This window comes from Acinonyx jubatus, chromosome A3 (genome assembly GCF_027475565.1).
Source record: "Acinonyx jubatus isolate Ajub_Pintada_27869175 chromosome A3, VMU_Ajub_asm_v1.0, whole genome shotgun sequence".
Classification (NCBI taxonomy): domain Eukaryota; kingdom Metazoa; phylum Chordata; class Mammalia; order Carnivora; family Felidae; genus Acinonyx; species Acinonyx jubatus.
Window position 1 is genome coordinate 126601659 of NC_069388.1, and position 27772 is coordinate 126629430.

The 27772-nt window shown below is 41.8% G+C and overlaps 1 protein-coding gene and 1 long non-coding RNA gene across 6 annotated transcripts in view; one reads left to right on the forward strand and one right to left on the reverse strand.

Moving 5' to 3' along the window:
• NBAS (NBAS subunit of NRZ tethering complex) overlaps positions 1-27772 on the forward strand; it is a 331328-nt gene that overhangs the window by 277098 nt on the left and 26458 nt on the right. For 2 of the 3 annotated variants that reach the window (XM_027077936.2, XM_027077937.2), the window contains exons 45-48: positions 1557-1775; positions 4675-4877; positions 7204-7293; positions 17128-17323. In XM_027077936.2, the coding sequence (XP_026933737.1) occupies positions 1557-1775; positions 4675-4877; positions 7204-7293; positions 17128-17323 (708 nt within the window). The remainder of the gene's footprint in view (positions 1-1556; positions 1776-4674; positions 4878-7203; positions 7294-17127; positions 17324-27772) is intronic. The other variant, XM_053201218.1, reaches the window with a different exon arrangement.
• Positions 42-27207, reverse strand: LOC106980365 (uncharacterized). Of its 3 annotated transcripts, none has more exons than XR_003426993.2 (4): positions 26905-27189; positions 20042-20280; positions 9501-9572; positions 42-450 (listed from the first exon to the last, which is right to left on the reverse strand). It is a non-coding gene; the product is annotated as an uncharacterized LOC106980365 (long non-coding RNA). The 3 variants fall into 3 exon arrangements; XR_008289673.1 differs by lacking the exon at positions 42-450 and adding an exon at positions 21793-22760 and having other exon boundaries at positions 9529-9572; positions 26905-27207; XR_008289674.1 differs by lacking the exon at positions 9501-9572 and having other exon boundaries at positions 26905-27188.

Here is a 27772-nt window from a genome sequence, read left to right on the forward strand (position 1 = left end):
CATATGATGGGGGAAAGTAAGGAGGGCTGTTGAACTAAACACAAGTTCTGTGATCTTGTATTTCTCAACCACAGAAAAGAGTTCACGGGGTATGCAAGGGAGGAGAATGATGAACTGATACTGATGGTCAGTAGTCGCTTCTGATGTTGTTGTATGCCAAGGTTCTTGGGGGTAGCAGTCTGGCCACAAAACTTACTTGAAGCTGCATTTGCAAAGCACACACTTAATTACAGTTCAGTGGAAATAGTACTTTCCTAAAGTTCCTTTTTACTCATATTTGTATAGACCGAAGAAAATGTCAGCTGTCCTCATTATGCCACATGAATTCTACACAGAGTGACTTGGAGGCAGCTGGTGGGGAGGGTTGAGCGGGGTTTGCCTCCTGGTGTGGTTGCAGGTGCCATGTTGATGTCTGTGGTATTTTTCAGAATAACCAGACACACAGGGTACCTGATGTTGAGAAAGAAAATAAAGATAAGATTTTGTCCTAAGACTCCTCATCTGTTTTTTATTTTATTTACTTAAATCAACACAGAGCCCTTTTAAGGCTGTAGTAAAAATGTGCTTGAGTAGTTGACATGAGGCTAAATCTAAGATCCAAAACAGCGCAAATCAGCGGGGCCTCAAAAAGCCCAGCGTGGCTCACCAGTCTGTGGTGTGTCCGTCAAGATGGGTTACGTTTAGACTTGAGGCCAAGCAAGCTTAATGTTTTTAATATTATGAGAAAAAGACAACGCGTGCATACCTGAGAAAGTGACTTTCGCGTGTCACAACTCAAATGGTGAGTAATTGAATGAATACATTAGTGTAGAAAATTGACAAAATTGAGAACAAAATTGCTCATAACCCTAACATAACAGTCACTGGTGTCTGTGTGTGTGTGCGTGTATGTATTTCTGTTCAGCCGTACAGGTTTCGTTCGGATTTTAATACGAGCGTGGTGTAGACAGTTTTATGATTTCTGATTCCTAAAATTCAACATTTTATGATAAGCACTTTCCAAATTGCTAATACTGATTTTATATCTAATTTTAACGGCTGCATAATGTTCTATCTAGTAATTTATCATAAGTTAGTTACCATTTCTGTTATTACCAGGCAATTAGGTTGCTTTTGAGATTTTATTTTAGAGTATTATTCCAGTTGAAATCATTATGCCTATACAATTTTCTTCTTTTTAATCATTTCCTTGTAATAAATGATTGAAACTGGGAATTGTAACTGTAGAAATGACTCCTCATTTCTGCATTGTAACCAGTAATCTATCTGAATGCTAGTTTCATCATAACACCACCTACTTTTGCATTTTAGCATTAAAAAAAAATCTGGATTTACTACCTTAATAGTGCATATGGCACCTCACTGTTGTTCTCCTCACAGAAGAAAAACTAATACAGCAAAAGTCCTAGGCACCAATTAAAGTTGTATATCAACGTTTCACTCTTGTTCTCTTTACTTCGCTAACACCTTATTAAATACACCTTATTAATACCGTATTGAATACAAATGCAGGGCCAGTTTGTCTCACTGCCCTTCAATACCTTTTTGTGTTGAAGCTGTCCGTGGAAGCACGCAAAGAGATGACTAGAAAGGCTGTCCAGGCAGTCCAGCATTTTATTGAGAAGCCGCGGAAAAGAAGTTCAGAAGACAGCATTCAAGAAGCTAGTGACTCTAAAATCACCTATGCGGATGCCCGGGGCCATCTGGAGAAATCACTTGCTCACCTGGAAACCCTCAACCACAGCTTCCTTGTTTCTCTGAGGAATAGTGAGCAGGTAATGAAGGGAAAACTTCTTCTCCATGCTCACTCCCTCTGGCAACCTCAGTAGGGCTTACATTCGTCCTTTAGAGCCGTATTAGTGGTGTTGATAGAGGTTTCATTCTTGCAGATGTCCTTGCAAATGTCCCTCAACCCTTTATCCTCTAGCCTCTTCATCACCTCTTGATTGTGGACTCCCATTTGCAGGTTTGCGGTTCTTTGAAGAGGATTTGGGGCCACTTAACGGGATTGAGGAACAGAAGGTGGTTGGGGTGGGGGATGGGCACCCGGGGGGTATGGCCCAGGATGGGTGCCTGGGGGAAGGAGTGGTCACTGAGGCTGAAAAAGGATGGGGTCGGTGGTTTGCAAGCCCTGCTTCTAGCCGGTAAGTGTTTTGCTCTCCAACTGAAAAATGATAGATTTTTTTTTCCCCCGAATTTTCCAAAAAGTCCAGAAAGAGCCATCCATGCCTGCTTCAGATTTTTTTTTAATTATACGCCCCATCCTGTTTATGTTTTCTGTTTCCAACCTAATTTTATCGATATGCATTTTTTTGGCTGATACAATTGTTCCGACATGGTTTCTGGTTGAGACCCTCATGGTGTCTCAGAAAATACTCTCGTGAGAGTCAGGAGCCCCCTGCCCAGGATGATTCTTGAGGCAGTTAGGACAGGGTGTTAGGACAACACAGGGGAACCCTCTGTAGCTTTTCTAGTTTTTCTTCTGTATTGTTACAGCCGAGGGAGTTTAAGCTGTTCTTTTCCATAACTGAGGAGTTGACAGATCAATAAGTAAATGGATTCATATAGGTAAAAACAATGTTTAGATATATAAGCAATATTTCATTTGCCCCATTAATGTTACGGTAAATGAACCTGTAAGTGGCCACTAATCTCCTCTTTTATTTTTCTAAAACCTTACATATTGATTGAATCGTATTCTTGGCTTGTAAAGAAATATTCCTGACTAGAAAGATCGGTCAGTGGAGAGCAGTTCAGATAATGAACAAAAGGAAGATTTCAAAATGTGAAGGAGACACATAAATGCAAACTCTCGTGGAAAAGATAATGAGCAGAATTCAAAAGTTTGATAGCAGTTTTATTTCATTTTGTATTTTTCAGTGCTAGTCGCCTGCCTAATGAATAACATTAAATGATGTGCAAGCCAGATAGAAGCCTTTGCAGGGAACGGATCAGCTTTTCCAATCTTGATTTTATCCTACTGACATGTAGAGTACTGTAATCCATAATTATAAGAACTAGGGTAAAATTTGAATTCCTCCAAGTTAAAATGATTATGCTGATTAGTATAAAAATGTACATACTTGTCTTGCTTAGTTTTTTAATTAAGTATGCTATATTCAAATCTGGAGAATTGTCATTACTGTCCTTGGAACAAGTATTATCTTTTAGTGACTTGAATCACGTCTATGGGGCCAGGGGGGTTATTAACAAAAACAGCTGTTTGTTTCAAATAGGCTGAGATTTAAAGGTACCGAATGACTGCTTGCAAACGCTATTCAGTCAGACCATGGATGGTCCATAATAGGATACTCTTCTGGTTCCTAAATTGGACCCTATTTGATTTTATTAGAGTTCCTCTCATAGCAAACACTGGAAATAACCTTTATCCCCATACATTTGTCCCTTTTGAGTTCAGGCTTTAACTTTCACCTCTTTAATTCTACACCCAGTGAAAGAAGATCCCTCACACCCTACGTTAGCATGGTCTAAACTCGAGGTTTTTATCCTGTGACGCCTCAGTTCCCTCTTGCTCAGCAGGGACCTGAGTAACTGTTCTGTTGAACTCATGGGCATTTTCTGTTATCAGAAGTCTCACAGTGGGGAGAAGAGTAAAACGAAATGTCATGTGCCCAACTCCCAGCATCAACAGTCATCAGAATGTGACCCGTCATCTCATGCCTACCTCCCCTACCCTCTCCCCACTCCTGTGGATTATTTTCAAGAAAATCCCGGTCATCATTTCATTTTATCCTTAAATATTTCCTTATCTTTTTCTCAAAGGATACATGTGAACACAACCACTGCAACATTATCACAATCAAAACATGAACAGTATTTCTTCAGTATCATCAACTGTCCAGTTAACGGATTTTTACGTGGTGGTTCTGAAAGGCAAAACAGTGCATTCTAGGTTACCCGAGAAGCTTATAAAGAACCTGGAAAGCATTCTAAACATTAAGTGACCACATTTGGTATGATGAAAAATAGTAGTTTGTGGCCCATTTCATAAATTATTTGTTGTCACATTAATTTTTACAGATATTATCGAAGAGGGGCAGGCTGTGTGGCATGGGGGTGGGGAGATGTAGTCTTTTGGATTCTGATCCTAGTCCCCCTGAACATCCCCATGTGCCTTTGGGCATGTTACTTAACATCTTTGGTTTTCAATTTACTTTTTGGTAAAACGGAGCTAATTAAAACTCTTTGCAGGCTCACTCTAAGCATTAAATTAGGTAACACACGTGTACTACCTGGGTTTGTGCAGATCAGAGCTGTTATGTGGTTATAATAATAATCACAATAATAATCAAGAAACTCAGACTTCATGAGTTTCACTTTGTGTCTGACATTGTGCTAAAAAGGCCTGGCTCTTATATGATCTCACGTAACATTCACAACACCCTCTCTTCCCAAGAATCTCTGTCATCATCCTCATTTTGCAGGTCCCGACGGCTCATCAACTAATAAATGCGAAAAAGCAAGGATTTGTACTCCAGCCTGGTGTCCGGGAAGCCCAAGCTCTTGCAAACCACTACATCTCCTTCCGTGTGGCCTTTGTAGTTCGAGTGTGTTTGTTTGGTTTGAGAGTCGTCTAAATCTGCTTCACTCTGTACATGTGGCCACACCTTATTTCTACTTGATGTTTAGGTGTTGTGCCCCTTATCTTTTCAGGAAGCGCTGCAGAAATACAGTCGCCTGTATGATCTGTCCCGATCAGAAAAGGGGAAAGTTCACGATCAAGCTGTGGCCATGTGTCTAGATGGCCTGCCTCTGAGAATGATCCAGAAGCTGCTGCAGGTGGCCGTGGGCCCTCTCGACATCTCGCCCAAGGACGTAGTGCAGAATGCAGTGAGGAGAATAGTTTCTGCCCTGAGGTAAGCCAGAAAAGAGTCCCCGGAAAGCCGAGGCGATAGTTTGCCAGTGATGGCACTCGTTTCACAGTCACGAAGGTAAAAATAACGATCATGTACGTAGAGGCATTTTATTCACTAGGAAGTACTTCATAAAAGTGAGAGGTTATTATCAGATTTCTCAAAGTCTTATGTCTTAAAATACCTCAAGGGTGGAGAACCATGAAAGTGTTTCCCCATTGGTATTGTGTGTAACCCACCCTGAAATTAACTTCTGGTTAGACCCTCTTGCCACTCCCCCTCCTCCCGCCATCATCCCCATCCCCAAATAATTCTTGAAGTAAGGGAAGGGCCAAGATTAGCAGGTAGCTAAATGTCAGGTCATCATGTGACCCCCGGGGGATGTACACATCCTGACTTTTCTACTCACACTTCTTTTCAGAGCTTGCAAAATGGCTCCCAGAAGCTTCTTTCGAAGTATGCACAAGGCAAGGTTAATCGTATACTGAAGAAGTTAGACATCTGTTAAGTCTCTTAGAGTTTTATTTACCTGCAGTTAATGGTCTGAAACCAACAATTGAGAAATTCTAGCTTTATGTCAGTATGCGGGTGTCTTCGTGGGAATGCATCCGGGAGGGTTAGAAAAGGGGGAAAGTTAAGCTAAAAGAAGAATGAGGCATGAAGTGCTTTCTGTGAATAATGCAATTAGGCTGAAAGATTTGGTTGTGTTTAATGTATTCTCCTTTTAAGCATTCTTTGTAATTCTGCATTGCTCTTGAGGAACTTTTTGATTAAATGCATGTCAGTTTTCCACAGCTGAACTGAAATCAAATGAGCCTTTATCAGTTTAATTACCCCAGCCTCATACAGTTTTCACCTTATAATGATCTGAGGTATCTGGTAATGTTTAGAGAGAGACAGAGACAGAGATAGAGATAGAGAAATAAAATATAACACTTTGTAAGAAATAACAAATGTCAAGTTAATAAAGCAGTGTTCTGTTATTAGCTTATTATGTTTTGGTGGTGGTGGTGGTTATAAGAGCCACCCACTTTCCTGTTTTCTTTTCTTTTCTTTTTTTTTTTTTAATGTTTATTTATTTTTGAGAGAGACAGAGCACGAGCAGGGGAGGGGCAGAGAGAGAGGGAGACACAGAATCGGAAGCAGGCTCCAGGCTCTGAGCTGTCAGCACAGAGCCCGACGCGGGACTCAAACTCACAGACCTCAAGGTCATGATCTGAGTCGAAGTCAGATGCTTAACTGACTGAGCCACCCAGGCGCCCCTCTCCTCTTTTCATTGATGACAGATCCTCGTTGGTCACATTTTGCACCTTTTGATTCATGGCTATCTTTTTAGTGTTTCTTAAATCAAAATACAGATGAACCTCACAAAAACAAAACATTTTGAAAAATCGGTGCTTTGATGAATTTGTTTCCTAAAAATTGCCCATTTTTGTAGATAATGAAAATATGTGATATTTTGACCCTTGTAAAATTGTGCCAGAAATTACACTTCTCTCTCCTTCCCTGCACCCAGCTCCACTTACTAAGATTTGGTTCTCACCTAATAAACGTTATGCTTAGCACACAGAAGATATTCAATAAATGTGAATTAAATCTTTCAGTAGTGGGAGGAGAGGGAACTTCAGAAGTTCAGCTACCTCCTTTTCAAAGGAAAAGAAATTGCTACTGACAACATCCATAACGTTCACCTTTTAGAAAGTTAGTAGAATTTGGTAGATATGAAACAACAAAGGCGTGTAAAGAACTGAATCCAGCAGTTGATTTAAGTCCTACCGCTGAAATTATTCAGAACACTCAGCTAAAACTTGTCTTCTGTCGCTTTTTTTCAAAATTTACTAGAGTCCCAGATATATACACTCGTAAAATGGGCATAATAATAGTACCTACCTTGTGGGCTGTTGGGGATTAAATGGTACATGTGCGTACAGCATTCAACGGTGTCTCGTGCCTAGTGAGCGTCACGTAAATATTAGGGTTTTTTTTAAGTCCAGCTGGAGAATTTGGATGATTATGTATTTAATGCACACGTATAATAATGTCCATTGACTGTTTTTTGGAGGACAGGAGGCAGGTAGATTGTATTTTCTTGCCAGCAAAACAAGCACATATGAGACCGTGAGCGTCTTAAAGGCAGAAGGCGTTTCGTTTCCACACCTTTGGCACGTCGTGTAGGGCTCAGTGCCCTCGCGGACCACACGCAGCCCGCGTGGCTGGGAGCCGGCAGCGCGCACTGCCACAGCCCAGCCGGGCTCCGAGTGCGAACGCCGTGCTGCTTGCTGAGCCCGGAGCCCCCTTCTGAACCGGTTCTTTCTCTCTCCCTTCGCAGCGGAGGCAGCGCTGAGCTCGGTGGGCCCAGGGACCCCCTCCAGGTCCTGGAAGGTGTTGTCGCAGCCGTCCACGCCAGCGTGGACAAGGGGTAAGCCTAGAACGGCTCGCGTGTCTCGCTTCGTGGCACTCCGCAGGATCTTAGAATTATTGTGAATATCCATATTTATGAAACTGCCGAGAGGAAGCAGTCTTCCCAGGTGTTTTCGGAAGGAATTGCCGAGAACTTTGTCACTACAGAGGCTCTCCATCTGGAGACACAGTTTCACAGCTGCCCTCTCACTCCTCAGCTCCAGCAGGACACCCCCCTTCTCTCCAGAGCCCCCTCTGCAGGGAGAGTATGGTTTCTTCTCACCACCTCTTGAGTGAGGCCAGGAGGGGGAGCTGCTCTGAGCTTCTTAGGAGAGAGGGGTTCACATCTCCGAGAGGTTAGCTGGACTGAGTGAAGTATGGAAATTTCTAGAATGTTTATATATTTCTTAGAGCTTTATACATGTTAGGTCTGTCTTGTCGGAGGACTATGAGTGTACAGGTTTTATGAGTCTAGAAAGATGTGTGTCTCTAATGCCATTTTTAGAAAGAATTTTTCATTTAGGTCCAGTGGCAGCGACAGGGTTAATAGCATCAAGTGGGTGGTTATATATTCACCAGAGTTTACAGACATCTTTCCTGTGGCTTTTACTCATGTCATCCCTGTAAGGCCGGGCCCCAATTCCTTTTTTTATATTGTTTTTGTGGGTTTGTTTGTTTGTTTGTTTGTTTTAACAAAATCTTTCTATCCAATATGGCACTTGAACTCACAAACCTGAGATCAAGAGTTATATGCTCTACTGACTGAGCCAGCCAGGCGCCCCTCAGTTTTCTTTTTTCTCCCCTCCCCTCCCCTCCCCTCCCCTCCCCTCCCCTCCCTCCCCTCCCCTTCCCTCTCCTTCCTATAGGTTTCCCAGTGTGGGGCTTGAACTCAGAACCCTGAAATTAAGGTCTGAGCTGAGATCAAGAGTCGGATGCTTAACTGACTGAGCTACCCAGGCACCCCTCCGTTTTCTTTTTAATAGGAAATATGATATAATAATACCAATGAAGAAATATTTGCAAAAACTCCTCATAGTTCATTGAGTATTGTAATTGTTTTTATTTGTACATTACCTTCTAGTTATTGTGCAGGTACAGATGTATTTTTATATAGCTTCAATCAAAATATATAAACACTTCCTGTTCTTTTTTTATTTGCTTGCTATTGTGAGTCTTCCCATTGGTCTTTGTAGCTTCCCTGAATATTATTTCTGATGGTTGCGTACGCTGTTGCCATTTTCGGAGGAGGCCTTGCCCCCAGTCGTAGGCCTGGGAGATGGAACCAGGATCCCAGCCAGGCTCTGAGTCGTAATTCAGCTCTCAGATGCCTTTGCAGCCTATTTCCATGCATTGCTCTGTGCCCGAGGTTTGACTGGAAGACAGAGGATAAGCCATACTGGTCAAAGTGGGAAAACACGGCAGTCAGGGGCCTCTACCGACTCAGCCTTTTGCTTCACACGCTTCTTCTGATCCCCTTTGCTCGTGGGTCTTTCAGTAAGAAGGAAGCCACAGCAGGGGCCGATTTACCTCTCATTCTAAAGAGAAATGAGATGACCTACATGTGCACCATGTGCTGAGTCACGAGGAGTAAGATACGGGGAGGAAATAACCCCCAACCTCAGAAGCTCAGTCTTGCAGGGGTGACAAGCCCCCCGTGCCCCTCCCCCAGCCCTGGTTACCACACTCTGGAGGGGCAGGTGCTGGACAGAGAGCACAGTAAGAGGGAGCAGTTTATTCTGCCTGGGGAGGTCAGAGCAGGATACACGAGGGGCCACGTTGGGCCTGGTCTGTGAAATGTGAGTCTGTGAGGACGAGGAGGAGGGTGACGGTACTCCGGGCTGAGGAAACTACCAGAAGCGTTGCAGATGCGGCAGAGCAGAGACGCCGCGTGGGAGACCCTCAGCCCCCTTCCAGACGTGCGCCTCCTCACACCTGCCCGGCCGCCCCTTCGCTGCCGGCCGCTCCTGTCAGAGCACAGCTGCTCTCAGGGCAGGACGCCCCGGAGCCTGGCCTCGCGGGATGACAGGGATCTGGAAGGGCACTAAGCCCCTTCCAGGGGACACGTCACAGAGGGATTAGAAGGCAGTATTTTTCTTAGTGGGTTTCCAGCCACAGATACACAGGAATCCAACTCGGGTGTCTTGCATACAGACTATTTTTTTTTCTTTTAGCTTTGATTTCCAAAGAGGAAGACACCGGGGGATGGAGAAACAGACGAGATCTTACTTTTTTTATTCCAGAGACACAGAATAACAAAGTCTTCTCAACAGAAAAACTTCAGCGAACAATTTCTTTTTTCTTAAAAAAGAAAAAGAAGAAGAAAGACAAAGTCATAACTTTTATTCCTGACAAGTAGTTTTTGGATCCACAAGGATTTTAAACCCAAATCCTTGGCTTCAGTTTCTCTTCCCAAAACTCTGCCCAGCAGCGTCACATGGGGGAGTCCCTCCTTTCCACGTAGCTCTCAGTGGGGTCTTTGGAGCGACATGGGGACTCGGACCCTTTTGAAGTAACCCTCTCAGTCACTCACTACTTAGCCTGACCTGACTGCCTGACCCCCAGGAGGCCACACCAGGCCTGGGTATTTCAGGGACATACCATCAGCCTCCCTCGGTCCCCGCCCCCAAACTTGAACATCCACTGCCCTCCATGGCATGTTTAGAGAGCCAGTCGCCTCTTTCTCTGCACACTGTCAGCTGTCACACACATTCACGTGCTCTTAGGTTGGGCATACGCCATCCCATAGTGTCCTGGCAGGCAGACTGCATACGGAGAGTCATGGCTACCACCACGTGTTGGGTTTTATGGCGTCGTGGGTACATCCTCCTTTGACTCCTTATGTTGGTACAAGTATGATTTGCCATTGACCTGCAGCTTCTGCCCCATTCGTAAAGCCCTCTTTCCCTCCTCTTTCACCTGTGCTAAGTGTCAGCCACCACAGCCACCACACCCAGACAGGCCACCAGTGGAGTGTCTGGACAGACAGACTTCCTTTCCAGTGTCACCACATTCTTGCCTCCGGACATCAGGGGGGAGTATCGTAAGAATTTGAAATAGTGTCAAAAATCTTGTACAACCTCTACAATTGAAGACGAGTTTAGGGTAATTAATTATTGAGAGGCTCGTGCACATTAAATTGATGAGTATGTTTTCTCCCATTTTTTATGTATGCCTATAACATATTTTAAGAATAGAATCCAAATTTCCTGTTTGAGTTAAGAACTAATCAATTAGATTGCTTAAGAAAAATGGATTTTAAAAGCCTCCAATAACTAAAATAATATTTTTCTAAAACAATATATTTGGTAAACCCGGAATTAAGAAAATATCATCATGCGTTTAAAAACAAAAAGCTAACGAGCATCTATCAGTCAGTGGCAAGATCTCCGGAATGGCTCTCAGCAACTCACCAAATCCTTACAACCACCCTATCCTATTATTGTTGTCTCCATTTTATAGATTAGGAAATGATGCTCAGACAGGTTTTGTTATTTTTCCGGGGTCGCCCAGCTAACGACATGCTATGAATTTCTCTCACCATATCTCATCTGCTTCTGACATTAAAGAGCCTGCAATGGACAGTGAGTGAGGTAGCACCTCTCAAATGCCATCGTGCCCTGGAATTGCCTGCGGGTCTTATTAAAATACAGACTTTACTAGAGTAGGTCTGAAATTCTACATTTGTAACTAGCTCCCTAGTGCTCCTCCGTCCAGGGACTGAACTTCATGTAGCAAGGTCTTCAGGCGTTACCTCCCTCAGTTTTCTCGCCTTTTCTGTCTACTTCTCTCTGCCTTGGCCTCATTCCCTCTTCTGTTCCCTGCCTTCGTATACCTTTAAACAGTTTCCTAACAGGAATGACCCATGGGTGTGAACCGGCATATTAGTGATTCTCAAAAGGACGTGCAGAAATAAATCCACTCAGAAAACAGATAATTAATGAGGAATTCCTCTGCACGCTACTCAAAAAGGAAGAAAGATTTCCTCCAAAAGTATTGGAGTATTTTAGAAGATTTTATTTGTTTGTTTAAATTGCTCCTCGATCACAGTCCAGCTTCAGCTGTGTAAAAGCTTCATGTATACTCAGCAGTGTCAGATATTCAGACTGCATTGAGCTCTATGGTATTACCTAGCGATTTCACAGTATTTTTAAGCACAGGAAATGAAAGGAAAAAAAAGAGAGAAAGCCCACTAAAGCAAATAGAATCTGATTTCTTCTTAGTCTTCGTGCTCTGTGGGACAGAGTAAATCATCAGATGTTCGCCGAGTGCCCCCAAAGCATGAACATCATGTGCCGCGACGCTGAGCCCTGCCAACAGCCCTGGTCAACGGGCAGCACGGCGGATCCACCCTCCCGCTGCGGTCTTTCTCGAGGCCAGCTCAGGTTCTGCTTAAGACTTCATAGCTGTCATTCCTGCCTCATTATAGTGAGATGCACCCAGGTTTTTACTGATAAATGAACCTGAGGAAGAGATTCTGGGTTGCATACATTCAAGAGCAGCCACAAAGAGGTTCTTAGTATTTGTCAAAAGTTCAGACTTGAGATTGGACGTGTATGCACGTCGAAATGATGTCATTTGCAGGAACTTTTCATAGAATTTAATTCTGTTAATTATTTGAAGAAAAGTCACACTTCTTCCTACACTCCTGCGATACCATTGATGTGTCCCGGCATTCATTTATTTGCAGTTATCTCTTGTTCCTTGCCGGGACCCAGTTATTTCATGGGAGCCAGGAAACAGAAGGTACTGCACTGGGGAGCGTCCACCCCACCCAGCCCTGTATGCAGGGAGCAAAGTGTGCGTGGCGTGTGGGTCCGTGACTTGAGTCAAGGGACCTACTTAGAATATGAGTGTTGGTGTCTCTCACTGTTCGCTCACTTACGTTTACTTGCTCGCCCCTCCTCCCTCCCTTTTTAACCTCACCTAGAATTTTACAGATCAGGGTTTGCACACTCATTTCCCACTGAGGCCAGGCAGGTAACGGACATGAGCAAGGTGGGCTGGGCTTGAGGAGAGGTTGGGGGTGGTGGAGGCTGAGGGGCACGGGAGCTCACACACGCCTTGTCTAAAGGAAACAGTGGCCCGCTTGTCGTCTTTCAGCTTTTCAAGAGGGGCTGCGTTGTTAGGAGAATAGATCCAAAGAGATCTCATCACAAGAAAAAAGGTTTTTTTTTTTTTAATTTTTTTTAACGTTTTATTTATTTTGGGGAGAGACAGAGTGTGAGCAGGGGGAGGGGCAGAGAGAGAGAGGGAGTCACAGAATCCGAAGCAGGCTCCAGGCTCCCAGCTGTCAGCACAGAGCCCGATGCGGGGCTCGAACTCACGAACCATGAGATCACGACCCGAGCTGAAGTCAGACGCTTAACCGACTGAGCCACCCAGGCGCCCCCTTTTTTTTTTAAATCTCAATGAGGTGATGGATGTTAACTTATTGTGTAATCATTTCACAGTACACGTAAGTCAAATCGTTATGCTCTACACCTTTAAACTTAGCTCCGTATGTCGCTAGTATCTCAGTAAAACTGGGGGGAGGCCGGGAAAAGGAACTGGAAAATCTTGATTTTTCTGTAAAATGTTTAAATTTTGAAACATTGTCGTATGCCGTGCAAGGCAACACACAAATGTGGCTGCCAGTTTGAACTCGAATATAGAAGATTGAACTAAGTGACCCTCTGTTCCCTTTAGGCATTCAGATTCTGTGACATTCATGTTTACAAGAAATCACAGTGGTCTGTGTTTTTCCTGTTTGAATGCAGTATCTTTCCTTCCCCCATTCTCAAATGAGAACGGTAATTTCATTTTGTGTAGTGCATCAAGATTATGTAAAGTGCTTTTTGTGTTTGCCATGTCTTTTCGTGTACTTTAACTGTTTAAGTGCAAGGTTGAGTTCTCCTCGTATGAGTATGCCAGGCAGAATCTGAAAATTCTTTTACCAAGGATTGGCTTACTAATTTTCTCAAAACCTGTCTTTTTGCTTTGATTCAATAATTGCTTTTGTTTGTTGACAGTTCCCTTCCTTTTGTGAGTATCCTGTCATGCTCCACTATAGAACTAATCGTTTGGCGAGTATATTTTTGTTGTTCTTGTTGCTGCTGCTGTCCTTCTCCGTTAATAGAGCTATTTCAGAGGATTCTTTGTTTTTTGATCCCAAACCGATTGTATGAACGTGTTTCCAGTAGTTGTTAATTTTTCTTTAAATAGAGTAGTAAGTTACTCTGTGCAGTATAAAAACCTCCTCCCCAGAAAATACTCGTAGAGAAAAAGGTGGAAAATGTCTATGTATTTGCAGTGAAACTATGAGCAGTTTTTTCTTTTATCTGTTTATAACTTTTTAAAAACATTTGTATGACTTTCATAATAAAGTAAAAATGTTTTGAAATAATGTTCTTTTTATTCCTAAGCTCATTAAATCCTCTCCTTGCCTTCATAAGATACTCTAAAAATGGAATCATTTTCCTTCTTCTCAGTCTTTTTTTTTTGACATTATAAAAGTCATAATTGGTTATTTTTCACCCACCTATTTACTTCAAACATTTCAAACCCACAGAAAAATTGTAAGGATAGAAAAACATAATACCTATGTACGCTTCCCCTTGATTTGCCGATTTGTTACCATTTTATCAAAAATCCTGCTCTTTCTCTGTACGTGTGTGTATGTGTATTTGATGAGTCATGAGAGTGACTGACTATGGATTTTAAAAACTCAGATTGAAATTAAAATGTTAACCATTTTGCAGTTGATGTCTTTGGGAGATAGCGTCCAGGCCATGTCCTTGGGTAGCTCTCCTATAGAGCTGCCTTTCGTTTCTGTGTGGTCTTATTGAACACCAGTATTCACGTGGACATACAGTGAAGCTCATTTGGAACACGGTGCTTCCAGAACACAGCATTTCTGTTCTGGGGATGAATTTTGCCGACTTCATTATGTGTTTGAACTGTCAACCCGCAGTTAGAGCAGATTCCTCCAAAATATCAAGTGTTATCAACTGCATGATAACCTCTAATGTAAATGGAATCGAACTCAGTTTGACTTGGAAAACATTATAATAATCTTTCTATATCACATCAGTATCTAAATAATTTTAATCAGCTGCCACAGTGTTCTGGAACATATCCCCTATTTGGTTCGGGAGCATCGTGTAGTCATTGATAACGGCAGTAAGAGAGTCCAAGTTCAAATATTGGCCTCAGTAATAATGGTTGCCAGTTAATCGAAGCACTTAGTTATAGGTCTGATAATGTATTATGTGCTTGAAATTTATTACTCACATATTTGTTTAATTCTCAAAAGCTTCAAAAGTAAGGGGTTGTACTTCTCTCCAAGTTACTAATGAGGAACTGAGGCTCAGAGCCATTAAGTGACTTCCCGGTCACTGGCATGCTGTCAGGAAGAGGGGATTCTGGGAGCTGAATGTGAGCCTGACAGCTGCAGATCCTGTGCTGTCAAAGCAGGAAGCTGCACTGCTTTTGTGGCCGGGGGTGCGTGCTCTCGGTTACCCAGGTGAGGAGGCCTGTGCTGCCTTAGCTCTCTCCTCTCTTTTACCGCCCACTTGCATTGCTCCCTGAACGTGCTCTGTCCTTGGAAATCCTTGGTTCTTTTTTCTTGCTGTTCTCTTGATCTGGATGATATTTTCTCACCTTGCCATTGACACGTAGCCCACTTGACCTTTATGATCCCGTTCCAATGCCACGACCTCGGTGAAGCCTTCCCTGGCCCTACTCTCTGTTCCTCCAAAATGATTGTTCATATTTACATATATTAGTAATTTGAATAGTAGTCACTTTCAAAATCTTTCTGGACCATTGTTAGTTCTTTGAAGGCAGGAATCCTATAATTTTCATCCCTGTGTCATCATGCACAAGCTGGTGCTTTCATGATACTGATAATAATCATAATGATCGTTATGCAGATGATGCTTACTATTTATTAAGTACTTCCTCTGTGCCATGTACTGTGGCTAAGTACGTTCTATACATTATCTAGATTTCACAGACTCCCAAGAGACAGACTTTCAGGACCTCTGGTACCTAACTATAAAATGGGAATGATGACATTCATGGTTTTTATCTAGAGTTGTTAGCACATGGTGGGGCCAGGGCTCACAGGTCCATCACGTTTCCCCAAAATGTTCTTCCCCCACATGATACCATCTGCTCACTTTGCACATAGATTTCCAAGAAATCTACTTCTCTTGCACCCCGATTTTGCCGTTTTTGATACATGTCAAGGGCTCACATAGTTAAAACTAACAAACGACTTCGTAGATTTAGAAAATGCTTAAGCCACTTGTCCATGGTGTTTTAGAATTTCTTTTATTCCTAAATACAAATGATGAATTGTTTTTTAATTTGAATTTCCATGAAACTGTACTGACAGGTGTATTATAGAATGTGTAGTAACAGAAACAATCAGTGGTATTGTAGAATTTTAAAAAATATCCTGTGGTCTTGTTGGGTCGTGGAATTTGGGACTTGGTGATATATTGCTGGAAGCCTCATAAGGATGTCGTTACAGCAAAACCTGTATGATTCAGTGCTGTAGCACTGCTCTCCGGGGCTGTTGTGCACGTGAGGTATCTATATGAGGCCTCTTAACCGTAATCAATAGTAATTCTTTGACATCATCATCAAAGGAGTTGTTTTTCTGAGATGGCCCATTTGGGTTTACAAAGGAATAGATTCTAGCACTGGATAGAAAGTCGTACAAATATTCCCTTCTCTGAAGCCTTTCAGACTTCCCAGGTCTTTAATAACCTGCATTCATATTTTATCTTTAGTAGAAAACTTGATACTCTAACCCCGTATTGAAATTCTATCAGAGAGAAAAGTGTAGAAAGAACATGGACTTTGGGGTCATATTGCGCTATTCTAGATGTGTGTGGGCATATCATAGCCTTTCCTTAAAGGCTATTTCCTCATCTATAAAAAGGAATTTACATGTACAGCGTAAGGACTACAGTTAACAATATTATATATTTGAAGGTTATTAAAAGAGTAGATCTTAAAAATTCTAATCTCGAGAAAAAATTTTGTAACTATGTCAGGTAATGGATGTTAACTTATTATTAATAATCATTCCACAATATACATATATCAAATCATTATATTATTCACCTTAAACTTATATGATGTTATGTCAGTTATCTCTGCAAATGGAAAAAAAATTAAATAAAATGGAATATTTATAATAATGATTTTGCATAGGTATTGTCAGCTAGTTTAGATAAACTAGTTTACCTAAAATTACTTAGAATGATGCCTACCTCTGTTAGTAACATTAATAGAAATACATACTTATTAAGCTTTTCATAAGAAATAGAGTAGCTAAGAACATGGTTATTTTTCATCTGCTTTATGTAACTCAATATGATACTGTAAAATATGTAAAAACTACATTCGTTTTACATATTTTTTAAATACCTAATATGGTTTCTTTAAGCCATTTAGAACCTAAATTTCTCGGGGCACCTGGGTGGCTCAGTCAGGTAAGCGTCCAACTTCAGCTCAGTTCATGATCTCACGGCTCGTGGGTTCGAGCCCCGCGTCGGTCTCTGTGCTGAAAGCCCAGAGCTTGGAGCCTGCTTTGGATTCTGTGTCTCCCTCTCTCTGCTCCTCCCCTGCTCACACTCAGTCTCTGTCTCTGTCTCTGTCTCTGTCTCTCTCTCTCTCAAAAATAAACATTAAAAAAAATTAAAAAAAAAAAAAAAGAAGAACCTCAATTTCTCTTCTCAATAGGAAAAAGGCAAGGTCACCCAACAAACAAGTCTTTGGCTCAATCACTATATTGGGTTACTGGAATTTTTTTTAAAGAAGGTTTAGGAGTTTCTGCCTAACCCTTGGTTTTGCCCTTCAGGGAAGACCTGGTTTCCTCTGAGGACCTGCTGGTGTGGCTGCGGCCTTTCTGTGCTGACGACACCTGGCCCGTGAGGCCCCGCATTCAGGTGCTGCAGATTTTGGGACAGTCATTTAACCTGACTGAGGAGGATGGCAAGCTCCTTGTGTTCTTTCGAACGGAAGCCATTCTCAAAGCCGCTTGGCCCCAGAGACAGGTAAGGGAGTGTCCGACTGGTTTTTGCATGCTTTCCCTATTAAAAATAATTGGAGGTTATTTCTCGATTACTTCAAACCACCCTCCAGTGAATAATCAGCTTGGTAATGCAGATTTTCCACTGTGTTCCTCAGTCCAGCTGTTTAGTAGTTAAATACGTTTGGATTGGATTGGATTGGATTGAATTGGTTTGGATTTTTCCATGTGTTTGAACGTGCATAGGTGCTGGAGCGATGTCTCATTCACTTCACATGTGTGTGGCATTTTTCTCTTCAGAGGATATAGTCAGGATTCTTGACAGTATCCGTTAATTATCGCAACTCTCCCTGTCCCTGGAGAAATGCGGATCTAAATGGAAATTCAGTGTGCAGTTTAGCTAATTCACTTTTTTCATACTCTACCCAGGCAGGCAGGTGCCCTCCTCTCTCTTCTGTCCCTATATTGACAACATAGGCACACACAAGATCTTAGTTTCTCCACTCATCCTTCAAGACTCACTTGGTCTGCCATCTCTCTGGAACCTTCCCTGACCACTTCAAACTTAATTAAACTTTGAATTCCACACATTTGAGCTTTAGCTATATAATAATAATAATCATTATTATTATATATAATTATGTATGTTTTGATTATAAATATATAATTATGTATATAATATATAATAATTATAATTATAATATAATTATAATAATTATTGTTGTTACTATTATTGTCTTGTCTCCCCACTACTGTGGAAAATTCAGAAGCCCTGGAGGATATATTGTCTTTTGAATTCCCCTAAGTATGCTGGGCACACGTTGGGAGCTCAAATACTTGTTGATTGAGTAAATGAGAATACTGATTCCTAAATCAAAGAAATACGGTAGCCATTGAAGTTTGGCTCAAACTCTAAATTGATGCAGCCTAAAGACATAGGATGTAAGGATCAGTAATCTCAGTCAAGTGTGTCAGCCTGCAGACCATACGCCAAAAAAATAAGGCTTCCCACATAATCTGCTCTGCAAGAGACTTTCCTGGAAGTCTGACTGCAACTCAATGTACCTTCTAATTTTAAAGCTTCGCTTTCTAATTAATGTTTATGTCCTTATTACTACATAGAAAGAACAATGAATTTTTCTTTTAAAAAATGCATCAGATATTAAGAATATCTTGAGACTCATCTCAGAACTTCACAATTATTATTTTAAGTATTCTTATTTTCCTACATGAGAGAAGTGGGTAATTACTCTTATGTATTCTTTAGAATTAGAGAATTTGAGATTCAGAAGAGATGGATTATCAGGTATTTTCTTAATCTTGCCAAATTCCTGAAATGGGTTGTATTAAAAGTCACTGGTATCTGAATAATACTCTTTCTGAAGCCCCATGACCTTACCAACATACTTAGTCTCAACATGTTGCCTTGCATTACATGAAGGGATCACTAACAGTCTTTCTAAAGAGTGGTCTATGAACACAGATGCAATAGGCTACAAAATATATTCCGGGTCTCCGGCACAGTAGACGTTAGAAGTATGCTTGTTTTTAGTGACAGGAAGGTTCACGTAGCATCTCTTGAGTTAAACTCAAAATTAGGTCATATTATTTTTGCCACGTGGAATCTTGGATTCTGACTCATTCTGAAACAAATGAACGCCCCTACTGTTAGGTACTTTTCCGACAGAACCTCCATTTTTCAAGTGCTCAACCTTGCTCAGTTTCATCTTCGCTGTTGGCTGAAGCCTGGCAGAACGATGAGGCCGGTTTCTCCTGTTGGAGCCTCACTTCGCGTTATGTGAGATCAGTGTACCAAAAATACTACCAAACAATGTGGAGGCCAGGGAAAGGGAAAACATCTATCTTACCTGTCATGTTGAAACAGTAGAACACACACTTTCGTATTTGGGCCAAAATGCTTCAGAAATAGTAGGAGTATAACCATGATTTCTTCTTTTAAGCTTTTCTTAACTTTCCAGTTACCCAGAGAACAAGGTATAAAAGGTATACCATCTTTTATATGATTTCAGTGATTTCTGGATATTTCTGAGATTTTAATTTCTTTATAGCAAAACTTTTTCCAAATACAGGATTTAAGGGAGCTCAGCCTTTTGTTAAGATTCCTTTCTCGTGTACTTTTCTAAATTGACCTGACCATTTCACTGAGCGCAGTCTGGTTTCTGTCCTTTGCACGGTGTGTACGAACAGTCTCATTTCACCACCGTTTGCTCTGGTGGCGAAAACTTTTTCAGGCCCTTAGAAAACCTCTCTCCCAACACCCCTGACTCCAGTAAAACTCGTCCCGTGCCTCCTTACCCCTTTTCGGTTCTCCCCCTCTTACTTTGTCCTCATACAAGAGCAATTTCCCTGTTCTTTGGAGCTATTGAGCTGAGTTTCTTTAAAGTATTTGGTAGTGGAAATAACAAAACTACCATAGTTTAATTATGTCATTCATCTATACGCTTCCAAAATAAATCAAATCAGTGAGTATCTCTCCTCCTCCTATAAAAATTAAGTATTCTGTGTCAGTCTGGCATTGCTGTGTGAAATCTGTTTTGGAGGGCAAGCGTATTTGGCCAGGGCACTCTGTTTATTATTGTAAATAACTGCTACATGGAAAGCGAATGTGGAAAAATTGTGGCTTCACAGTGGGAATGGCCGCAACTTGTAGAGTGTTACAGAAGTACGCTCCTAGTTCAAATCTGAAGCCGTCTCCATTATTGTTTTTAAAAAACTGTTTTACCTTTCACTCGAGCAGTAGAAAGATCGGGGTGCTGGTGCACAAATCCTTCAGAAGCCTATTATCTTGGCCACCCTCCCACCTCCATTGCTTCATCATCTTGGAAAAGATTCCTAAACCGTGAGCCTTGCCTTCTTGGTTTGCAAAATGGAACCTTGAGCTGGAGGAGGCAGAGGATGGTTTGCTCACTCTTCTTTCTTCCACACACATTAGAGTCTTCTTCATCTCCATACCCCAAACACCTAGAAGACCCCAAAATGTGGATTCCACAGGCTCTCGTTTTCTCCACTCCCTACCCCTTTCTCTGTTCTCAAAGGTAATGTTAAGGGTAGAGGCAGATTCTTACAGAGCAAAGATAAGAATAGATAATGATATTGCAACGTTCAATTACCAGAAAACATAGGACTGCTACCTTTGCTGTGGCTGGTAATCCTCTTAGGCAGACTTTGCATACATCAAAGAGGGACTTAATATTTAATTATCCTCGAGGTGCCCAAAGTAGTGGCCCTACAAATCAATGTGTTGCCGGGAAACCAGCCAGCTCCTGCAAAATTAAACGCAGAGTCTGTGGAGCCTGCTACCTCACTGGTTCTCAGAGAGACAGCAATTCCTAGTTTTCTAAGGATTAGTTAACAGAATTAAAAATTCAGAGGCCCTCATTTTTCAACAGCTTGAGAGGCCTCCTTTTCCATTCCAGAAAAGTGCCCCAGCATGGAGTACAGGAGAGAAGGAAGGGGGAAGACTTGAGGGGGAAGGGAGGAATGTATTGTATTACTTCCCTTGGTATAATTTATCTGAGTTTTTCAGGTTTTGTAATTTTCTGCTTAACTGGTGCATGAAAAATATGGGTCAAAATACTGATGTTTCCTTAAAAGATTCCATACCCCTTCACCTTATTGTTTTTTCTGTTTTTGTATAAAAAGGGACATGTGGCTTAGAGTTTCACCTTTTAAAATTTCGATCTGTCTGGATTTGTGGTTGTAAGTGATCACTAGAAAAATTGGTTTAAGGAAACTCCTAATCTTATTACAAATTCATGCATTTTGCCTACTTTGAAACATGCAAGGACATATTAACTCCTCTGGTCAAAGGCCAGTTTGGCTTTGTTTTGCCAAAACATTAACAAAATACACACTTCTTTATCAGACCAAGACCAGTGGAACAGCTTCAGGATGCAAAGCTAGATTTAGTTTCTTACAAAGAATTTACTGTCACCTTAAATGTCTTCAAAGCTAAGACTCCCTGCCCTAAATGGTTTGCTTAATCAAGTATAGGATAAGATTTGATGTTAAAAATATATGTGCCTATGTGCCCACACACATATAATATATCCCACACATGTGAATTACCCGTACATGTAATATATCTTTGCTAGCCATGGAAACCGATTCCTGGAACCAGAGGAGACTTTCAAAAGCATGCCAATTCCGAAGTCACATTTTATAGAAAAGGACATGCTGTCCAGAAACAAGAAGTTACTTCCTCTGATTTTAGCTTAAATGTCACCATTTCTAAAATACTGCATCCTAAATCAGGCCCCAGTCACGATCAATTTCGCAACCTCTGAGTTTTCTTCTGATCACCAGTATCTGCTCACTTCTCCCTGCCTGTCCTTCTGTCTGTCATTCTATTATATGATGTCTTTCTTCTTCCATTAGAATATAAATAACATGAGAACATGGATCTTAAGGACACTCAGTACATATCTGCTGAATAAATGAATATTCAATTTTTAAAAACTTATCTAAGGTCACCTTTAAAATGGCAAGGCCAGGACCCCTGAGCTTCAATCTGCTGTTCTTGCCGTGAATGATGAAGGCTCAGACCATGCTGCTTCCCGCTTATGTACAAGCAAAATGATTTCCTTGGAATAATGGAAAGGTTTCCTTACAGAGTGGCCTGGTGCTTTTAGACTGATACTGTTTTGTATTAATTTGCTGTACTTTGCTCCCAGTGATTTCTGACCAGCCGGCTGCTTCTCGTATGGAAGCAAATGATTCACAAGCATGTTTGTCTGGACAGAAGCAAGAGATCTGAAATGTTCTAATAGAGCTTGATGTGCCTCTTCAGGTTGAGAGAGCGTCAGTGTTACTGGGTTCTGCAACTATTTGGACACCTCGGAAGGCCTCTCTTGATGACTTAGGGCTCCTTTCCTTTAAAGATATTCCTTCTTGTCATGGGCATCGTCGAAGGAAGAAGATGGGACTGAGGAATGTGTATTAAGTGCACATTACTGCGTGTACTCTTTAGAACAGCTTGCAAAGTCGTTACCAGTCTCTGTTTGAGATGAGGTCACATAACCTATTAAGGTCACCCAGCTTGTGAACGATCGTACTGGAGTTTGAACCTGGTTCTGTCTGATGTCAATGCCTGTCTTCTTGGCCCTTTACCACACTTCTTCCCATCTGCCAGGGAAAGATACTCAGCTCTAACGTCTGGGTAGCATTGCACCATGTCACGTGTGTTCTGTTCATCTTGTCTTTCTGCTTGTGACTGCCTGGGTTGAGTGTGACTAGGCAAGGGGAATGAGGAGCTTGATTCAGAAAACAGAAAGCATTGCTTCATCCAGTAACATTTTTCCCTGGCTCAGTACAGAGCACTGCGTATGTTCTTTGCTGCTCAATTAAAACATGCTGAAAAATGCCATGCCTAGTAACCGTGGTCTGTGAAATATTCACCGAAGATTCTTCCGGCATGGTTTATGCACCATTCCCTGTATACTCTGGGGATAGACAAGAGACCAGACAGTTAGCAGTAAAGCGTTTGGGCGCTTCACACAAAACTGCATTCAGATCCCAGTTTTACCACTCACTCGCTCTGTGGCCTTGGAGAAGTTACTAAACCTCTCACAACCTCAGTTTCCTCGTCTGTAAAACGGACGTAATGCGTGGATGTGTGAAGACTAAATGGGATGGTATGTGTGTGTCTCTAACTCCGGTCCAGGTAAATGTACGCTGTTCGTGTGGGGATCCCAATCCAGCGGAGCACGTAGATACATGCACAAAGAAGTCCGTACCCCGAAGGCTCTAACGCTGCTGTTAAGAGTCTGCACAGTGCATAGGGTTCAGGGCAGGGCATGCAGTCGTCCTGCCTGGAGGCAGTGAGGAGAGACTGCTCTGAGGAGGTGATTTCCCGAACTCAGTTCAGCGCAGCAGAGCCCCCAGTGTCCTGTGCACATTTTACCATGGTGGTGCGGAGACCGCGTGGGAGAGAGAGAGACGTGAGAAGCAGCGTGATCAGAGATGCATTTTTAGGAGAGACCCTCTGACCTCTTCACGAACAACAGACTGGAGGGTGCCAGGCAGGGGACAAAAGCAGGGGTCAGGTTGCCCAAACTTGGCCCTGAACTTGGTACCAGCTGTGAAGATAGAGGAGGGTAAAGAGAGCTGAAGGAGTTAATCCCAGGGGGCCCGGTGACTGCTTAGACGTGGGGGGACAAGAAACACATTTAGTGCCCCTCTGAGGTTTGCTTAAGTTGCTAAAGACAGAGCAGCATGAGGAAAGAGCAGAGGACAAACTAGTTTTGTGGAGAAAGACACTGGAGGTCAGGGCTGTGTTTTCACTCAAAAGGACGCTTTTGGGGGGTGGGGGGTGGTGTGGTCAGATGGGGAGGCCCTGCTTCTCCCCTTCACTAGGCAGACCTTCTTCAGAGCCTTGTACGTTTCCTGGGTCACCGCAACCTCTTCCTGGGACGCACACTCGGGTTTAGCAACTGCTCCTGGGTGGGACTGCTTCCTCCACCCCGGGGCACCTCCCCCAGGGCCAGGTCAGCTGGGGAGCCTCTTGGGCTCTGTCCGTAGAGGGGGAATCACATCCAGAGCCTCCTGCCCAGAGGTGCAAGAACCTTCTTCACCACACAGGTGGTGCTCCTGACGTCGTGCATAGCAGTGCTGTCCCTTCCTTCCTTCTCGGGCTTAGAGAGAAGGGTTGGAGGACGAAGGGGAGGAGAGGCAGGAAACATCCCAGCGTTTGCATATTGCAGGGTGGTGAGGATATGAGGTAGCTGGGGACGACTTCTCTCGTTTGTTTCTTTTAACTTTTAGTTTTGAAATAATTTCAGATTTACCCCCAAAATTTCATAAATCGGAGAGGCAGTGTAACAGCTCATCAGCCCATATGGAAGGTAGGACTGTGGTGATTGATGTTAGTACATTGAGAGCAATCCTTTACGTGACGCTAATTATTTTCTGTTCACATAGTATGGTTATGTGCATTAATACTGATTTCATATTCACACATATCTGAAGATCAAATAAGCCACGTTGTCCGTGCCTGTGGGAAGATGCAGATTTCAGGAGGGGCGCCTCAGTTTACGACAGTCATGTTCACTGTCGGCAGCCACAGAGGAATTTCAAGTTAAAGCTGTTTTCATCTGAGAATAGGTGACTCGGTCCACTTTTTCAAGGACAGTGACTCAATGTCTGATAAGGAGGCTGTAGCTACTTGACAAATTGACTTACAGCAAGGGCTAAAGTCACCTAATTCAGTGAAGACAGAAGCATTGCTTTTAGAGACAAAAGGGAAAGAGATATCTTTATGTTTGACTCACATGTGAATTTTGTCCTTTAAAATCCAGTAATGTTCAGTTCGAGGTGTCTGTATGGAATCATCGCGAACTATAGGGTGCCTGTGAAATATTGGACATTTTCACCACCACCCCCCGCCCCCCGCTCACTCAGAGAGACAGAGGCATATTATTACTTTCTCTCTCGAGGGAAAAAAGGATAAAATCAAACAAAACATAGAAGAAAAACTTGTGAGGAATTGCTAATTATTTTTTCTCATCTCTAGAAGGCATGCTATAAAGCCATTGCAAATCCTATATTGTACAAATAAATGAGATTCTAAAAAGGGATGAAAGTTAACCCATGATTCCGTTATCCCAAAACAGCCACATTTCTTTGTGTTCTTCTCCTGTCCCATCTAATCTGTTGACCCAGTTCTTATTAGAAGAAATCACAGCCCATATTTTTATATGGAGCTGTAATATAAATCATACCTGTCATTTATTATGTGCCTACCATGGGCCAGTCTTTCTGCAGCCTATTTTATTCACACTCTCTTATTTAATAACCAGAACTATCATGCACTATGTTACCTTCATCTTACAGAAGAGGCCCTTAAGGTCAGAAAGGTCCAGCAACACCTCCAAAGTATGGCGTCTTTCCATGTTACTTTGACTCTATCAGCACTATCTTGAAAGCCGCGTGTTTCACCAAATTGTCCTTTATCATTATTTTACAGTCTCCTTGGTGAGGTGTGAGGAAGCATTTGCTAGCCACCTCCAGTTGGTTTTCCCTCTATGTTAAAATATGTTCTATGGCCATTTCATCTTGTAGCTGTTTAGATACTGTATTGCTTGCTCACCCTTGCCTGAAGTGTATTTAGGATCTGGGAATACATATTTGAATAGGAACTGTGCTACCCTCTGGAAAAGAGAGAATCTGATTGTTTCCTAGGTCTGCATTCATGTTCACGCGACACCTTGTGTCCACGTATTTTGGAGAATTTAAATTCCTGTGGTATTAATGTTGATGTCATGTTCCCATGACTTCTGCAGGTTCTGAGACCCATTGCTTTCTCTTTTATTGACTCAAAACAATACTTCCCTCTTTTGTTTTTCCAGATAATTTGTCAGATATATGACACAGTGATTTTCTTCAATTTAAGATTGTTTAATTTTTGCAGCCATTAATGAGGAGCGTTACTAGTTGTGATAGAAAAATATATTGGGCCAAAACCCATGTCCTTTCTATTTGAAGAAGTTTCTTTAGCCAGTCTTTAAGATGAAGGCTGTTTGTGACAGATTCTTTTAGTTTTCCTTCCCTGAGAATGGTTTCATTTCCCCTTTTTTTCCTAAAGGATAGTTTTACTGTATATAGAATTTGTAATTGACAGTTCTTTTAATACTTGAGAAATATTGGGCCAGTTCTTTCTGGCCTCTGCGGCTTCACATAAGCAATACACTGTTATTAAAATTGCTTTTCTCTCTATAGGTACTGTATTCTCTCTCTGGCCACTTTCAAGATTTTTTTTTTTTTTTTTGTCTTTAATTTTTAAGAGTTTAATTATGATGTGTCCGGGCATGGATTTCTTTGGACTCACTAACCCCTGTTTGGGGTTAGCTCATCTTCTTGAATCTGTAGGTTAATGTCTTCCACCAGATTTGGGATGTTTTTAAATGTTACTTCTTAAAATACTCTTTAAACTCCACGTTCTTTCTCCCTTCCTTCTGGAACTCTGACGAGAAATGACCTTACCTGGCCTGTCTTGTATTTTTCGATCAGGAGTCAGGAAATACTGAGTCTGAGTATCCTTCGGTTGGGTGAGGGGATGCCAGACCCCGGACCTGTGTTGTTTCTCCAGTCCTCGGGTCCCAACTAGTTAACTTTCTTTTTACCACCTTTAAGAGTTCTTTTGTTTTCTCTCATTATTTCCAAAGTTTATAGTTGTGCTTAAGAGAGGAGTAGGGAAAAATGGGTCAAAGCCATTTTGTTCCGGCTGGAAGTCCTTTGTATATGTGTATATTTTATACAAAAATTCATTTTGTTTTGGTTACCTGAATTTATGTTTAAAATCTTATAGGATATGATAAGCAAGATAAGCTTATATTATCTTGGTAAATTTAGATCAATTTAGATATTTTAATATGTATACAAGCATAATTTGTTCCGGAAGCATTCTTGTAATCCAAAGTACTTGTATATCAAAGCAAATTCTCCCACAAGAAATAATGGAAACTCAGATGATTCGTTCCACAACCCAAAAATACTCACATAAAAATGACTACAATACTGTAATATAATACAAAATAATAAAGAAAATACAAAATGTAAAGAAAAATAAACAAATGAACCTGCACTTACCTTTGAAAGCCTTCGTGGCTGGTATGAGGGAGACGAGAGAAGAGGGTTATTGTGTAGCACGACTTTCACTATCACTAATGGAATCACTACTATCTATCGCTCAGTGGAATCTTTTCCTTTTAGTGCAACTTGAACAAGGAACCTGGCCAATGACACTTGCTTTTGCCTCCTTTTGAGGATTTTGCAGAAATGTGACATTGCATTGGTGATCACCCACAGTCCCACAGCGAGAGAGGCAGGGGGAGAGGGAGAAACATTGGCTCCGTTGGTGATCATATGAGATTTGTTGTCATATACTACTCATATTGCAAGACATTGCTCGTTTATCAAGTTAAAATTTATTAGAAAGGTTTGCTTGTCTTGCAGAACACTCACAGAACAAGTTACTCATAATCTAAGGTTTTACTGTGTGTACTGATTATCTGGCAAGGCATATTCTTTCTCGTGTTAAAAAAACATGCACTCGAGTCCATTTTCAGGCCCATTTTCTTCTCTCATGTAAGGTGAAGCTTTTGCAGCTACAGTGATAGATAATTTAAAACTGCTTTTTTTAAATTTATTTAAAATTTATTTTTTTTAATGTTTATTTTTGAGAGAGCACAAGTCAGGGAGAGGCAGAGAGAGAGGGAGACACAATCTGAAGCAGGCTGTAGGCTTCCAGCTTGTCAGCACAGAGCCCAAAGCGGGACTCGAATTCACAAGCCATGAGATCATGACCTGAGCCAAATAACTGACTGAGCCACCCAGGCGCCCCTAATTTATAGTTTTTTAAAAATCTTTCTCTCCTTTTAGATACACTACACTTCCTAAAAATGTACAGGCTGTTACAGTTTCTGAAAATAAAGCTAAATGATCTTGGGACACCTGG